This window comes from Entelurus aequoreus, linkage group LG15 (assembly GCF_033978785.1).
Source record: "Entelurus aequoreus isolate RoL-2023_Sb linkage group LG15, RoL_Eaeq_v1.1, whole genome shotgun sequence".
In the NCBI taxonomy this organism is placed as follows: Eukaryota; Metazoa; Chordata; class Actinopteri; order Syngnathiformes; family Syngnathidae; genus Entelurus; species Entelurus aequoreus.
Window position 1 is genome coordinate 49,427,458 of NC_084745.1, and position 5,000 is coordinate 49,432,457.

General features: G+C 39.9%; 1 protein-coding gene across 1 annotated transcript in view; it reads left to right on the forward strand.

Annotated features, from left to right (window-relative positions):
• Positions 1–5,000, forward strand: part of LOC133630230 (guanine nucleotide exchange factor VAV3-like) — a 277,047-nt gene that overhangs the window by 146,606 nt on the left and 125,441 nt on the right. Inside the window, exon 14 of the mRNA XM_062021697.1 lies at positions 1,389–1,521. Within this exon, the coding sequence (XP_061877681.1) occupies positions 1,389–1,521 (133 nt within the window). The remainder of the gene's footprint in view (positions 1–1,388; positions 1,522–5,000) is intronic.

Genomic DNA, 5,000 nt, shown 5'->3' on the forward strand with positions numbered 1-5,000 from the left:
TTTTAGCGGGAGACTCCCGGTATTCAGCGCCTCTCCCGATAACCTCCCGGCAGAAATTTTCTCCAGACAAACTCCCGGTATTCAGCCGGAGCTACAGGCCACGCCCCCTCCAGCTCAATGCGGACCTGAGTGGGGACAGCCTGTTCTCACGTCCGCTTTCCCACAATATAAACAGCTTGCCTGCCCAATGACGTCATAACATTCACGGCTTTTAGAGAGTAGAGTGCACAACTGCGCACACCACAAGGAGAAGAAGCAGAAGAACGAGGCATGGCGACGCCGTCAACGAGCAAGATGAAGAAATACGCTTGCAAGTTCCAAAACGAATGGAAACAAGAATTTCAGTCCATCCAGGACAGTTCGAAGGGGAAGGGGTATGTAATTATGTTGCCTGTACATTTTGTAGTACAGACTTCTCCATTGAACACGGTGGCCGAGTCATGAACGGAGGAGAAGTTAAACAGGACAATACTGCCATCTACTGGATAGCCCCCGGAACACTGAAATTCAAGTATTTATTTTATTTATATGTATAATAAAATAAACATATATACATATATATACATATATATATATATATATATATATAAAAATATATATATATATATATATATATACACATAGCTAGAATTCACTGAAAGTCAAGTATTTCATACATATATATATATATATATATATATATATATATATATATATATATATATATATATATATATATATATATATATATATGAAATACTTGAGTTGGTGAATTCTAGCTGTAAATATACTCCCCTATTAACCACGCCCCCAACCACGCCCCCGCCCCACCCCGACCGCGCCCCCCACCCCCCACCCCACCACCTCCCGGTATCGGAGGTCTCAAGGTTGGCAAGTACGGTCATATTGCAGTCTACACGTATCTCTTATGTGTGACTGCCATCTACTGGTCACACTTATCATTTCACCATGCACCCAATAAAATAGCTTCGAGGTCGGTAAGCACCACCAGAATTATTCCGTACATTAGGCGCAGCGGGTTATAAGGCGCACTGTCGAGTTTTGAGGAAATAAAAGGATTTTAAGTGCGCTTTATTGTCGGAAAAATAGGGTAAATAGCTGCTAAAGGGTGACGCACGATATTTTCTTTCATTTCTACCGTCGTGGCCCAACACTTGTCCATATAATGCAACCCCTGCAGCCATCTATTATTGCACTGACATCATTTAGCGTGGCTTTATCCCACCGCAAAGCAGCAGAACACAACCAAGGGCTAATATTCACGTGTTATACCACAAATCCCCCGGACAATACATCATAATATTCACCTTCATATATATTTGTTTTCCAACCCGTTAGAAGTCACTTCATGGTGCATCTTTTTGTCATGTATTTTTTATTAACCCTAGGCACATATTCCTGTTCGATGCCGCGGTGATTGTTTGCAAGAGGCGAGGCGACAACTACGAGATGAAAGACGTGATTGACTTGCACCTCTTCAAGATCACCAACAACCCCACGTCGGACAAGGAAAACCGAAAGGTATGTAAATACGTACATGCGTGCATACGCTTCGTGAAATAACATCGAGCATTTTGATGGCAATCACGCCAGCAGGTGCGGCTGTGTTATTCAATAAGCTTGATCAAATTGGGTGTTGTTGACCTTTCTCGCTTTGCACGCTTGTCTGACTTTTCTTGTTGGCCAAGAAAACATATCAGCTTGTCTGTCACTCCTCTCCATTTGTGTTAACAACATGTCTATTTGTTTTCCTCTTCCAAGGTAATTACTGACTTGAGCTTTTATCTGGTGTTTGCGCTGCAAATCTTGCAAAGTTGTCACGTTGTGTAAATGGTAAATAAAAACAGAATACAATGATTTGCAATTATCCTTTTCAACTTATATTCAATTGAATAGACTGCAAAGACAAGATATTTAATGTTCGAACTGGAAAACGTTGTTATTTTTTTGCAAATATTTGCTCATTTGGAATTTGATGCCCAGAACATGTTTCCAAAAAGCTGGCACAAGTGGCAAAAAAGACTGAGGAAGTTGAGAAATGCTCATCAAACACTTATTTGGAACATCCCACAGGTGAGCAGGCTAATTGGGAACAGGTGGGTGCCATGATTGGGTATAAAAGCAGCTTCCTTTAGGGATTTCACCATCTACGGTCCGTAATATCATCAAAAGGTTCAGAGAATCTGGAGAAATCACTGCATGTAAGCGGCTAAGCCCGCGACCTTCGATCCCTCAGGCGGTACTGCATCAAAAAGCGACATCGGTGTGTAAAGGATATCACCACACATTCCCATTCTTGCTTGATGTACAGCTTAAGTTGTTCAACAGTCCGGGGTCTCCGTTGTGCTATTTTAGGCTTCATAATGCGCCACACATTTTCAATGGGAGACAGGTCTGGACTACAGGCAGGCCAGTCTAGTACCCGCACTCTTTTACTATGAAGCCACGCTGTTGTAACACGTGGCTTGGCATTGTCTTGCTGAAATAAGCAGGGGCGTCCATGATAACGTTGCTTGGATGGCAACAAATGTTGCTCCAAAACCTGTATGTACCTTTCAGCATTAATGGTGCCTTCACAGATGTGTAAGTTACCCATGTCTTGGGCACTAATACACCCCCATACCATCACACATGCTGGCTTTTACACTTTGCGCCTAGAACAATCCGGATGGTTCTTTTCCTCTTTGTTCCGGAGGACACGACGTCCACAGTTTCCAAAAACAATTTGAAATGTGGACTCGTCAGACCACAGAACACTTTTCCACTTTGCAGCAGTCCATCTTAGATGAGCTCAGGCCCAGCGAAGCCGACGGCGTTTCTGGGTGTTGTTGATAAATGGCTTTCGCTTTGCATAGTAGAGTTTCAACTTGCACTTACAGATGTAGCGACCAACTGTAGTTACTGACAGTGGGTTTCTGAAGTGTTCCTGAGCCCATGTGGTGATATCCTTTACACACTGATGTCGCTTTTTGATGCAGTGCCACCTGAGGGATGGAAGGTCACGGGCTTAGCCGCTTACGTGCAGTGATTTCTCCAGATTCTCTGAACCCTTTGATGATATTACGGAGCGGATATTGTGAAATTCTAAATTCCTTGCAATAACTGGTTGAGAAATGTTGTTCTTAAACAATTTGCTCGCGCATTTGTTGACAAAGTGGTGACCCTCGCCCGTTCCTTGTTTGAGAATGACTGAGCATTTCATGGAAGCTGCTTTTATACCCAATCATGGCACCCACCTGTTCCCAATTAGCCTGTTCACCCGTTGGATGTTCCAAATAAGTGTTTGATGAGCATCCCTCAACTTTATCAGTCTTCTTTGCCACTTGTGCCAGCTTTTTTTAAACATGTTGCGGGCATCAAATTCCAAATGAGCTAATATTTGCAAAAAATAACAAAGTTTTCCAGTTTAAACATAAAATATCTTGTCTTTGCAGTCTATTCAATTGAATATACGTGGAAAGGGATTTGCAAATCATTGTATTCTGTTTTTATTTACCATTTAAACAATGTGCCAACATCACTGCTTTTGGGTTTTGTGGAAAATCACGACCCGGAGCCATGAAAATAGTATCTCACGAGCATCTGTTTACTGAAGATATGAGTGAAAAACATGCTGCATGTGTGGACACAAAGGCTAATAGTCACATTTAGCCTTGCAGGCCTTCTTAGGTGTGTTCCTGCTGTGTGATGCCCAGCACTGATATGGCTAAACTAGCTCTCACACTCCTATGTCCTCTTTACTTCCACTGCCCTCCAACCTTTTGCCCTGTCTTGTTTTTCCACCCTGAGGCAACTCTCGCTTTGACAGACACACACACACACACACACACACACACACACACACACACACACACACACACACACACACACACACACACACACACACACACACACACACACACACACACACACACACACACACACACACACACACACACACACACACACACATTATTGTATTTGTTACCTTCTTGAGACCTGATAAAAATGCCTACCTCTTTAGGACCAGCCTTTCTAGACATGTATTTACAACATTAATAATATATACATACTATGCAAATATAAAAAAGCTTGTTGTGAAAAATGAGTTGGAATTTCACAAGAAAAAGGTCACAATTTCACAAGAAAAAAATAGGATTTTGGCAGTATTATAATAAAAGTCATAATTTTACCCAACACAAGTCAAAATTTGACAAGAAAAACTGAAAATTTGTGCAATATTATGATACAAGTTGGAATTTTACTCAATAACAGTCGCAGTTTTACAAGAAAAGCTTAACATTTTGGCAATTTTATGAAAAGAGTCGCAATTTTACTCGACAAAAGTCACAATTTTGTAAGAAAACTTAAAATTTTTGACAATATCATAGTAATAATCGGAATTTTACTCGGCAAAATTATGACAAAAGTCATAATTTTACTAAAAAAACAAAAACAATTGGCAATATTGTGATAAAAGTCAGAATTGTATATCACAAATGGCACCATTTTGCATTAAAAAGTAATAATTTTACATAAAAAAGTTATAATCTTACGAGAAAATATTGCAATATCACAGAAACAGAAAGAGAAATTTTCCCCAATTTTATAAGAAAAAAGTCGACACATTGTGAGAAAGGGTTTTTATATATTTTTTTTGTAATTGGTTTTTAATCTTCATTATTTCCTTCAAGTTATTACAGTATGTCTCTATATACATATTTATTAATTGTATTTAATTAATTTTGTCCAAAGGGTGCACATTTCAATGTCTTACACACACTTGTTACACTTGTTATTGCGCCTGTCAATCTTTACTTTTGTATGCACATTAAATCAACAAAAAAAAATCCTGACTTTGGAACAATGTTCACGGACTCTAGTATTTGGCTCTCTATTAGATGCAATGGTTTTTCCATATTGGGACCATATGGAAGGTACTTTTCCTTGTTGATGTCTCAAGAAGGGTAGAAATACAACAACAACACACACACACACACACACACACACACACACACCCA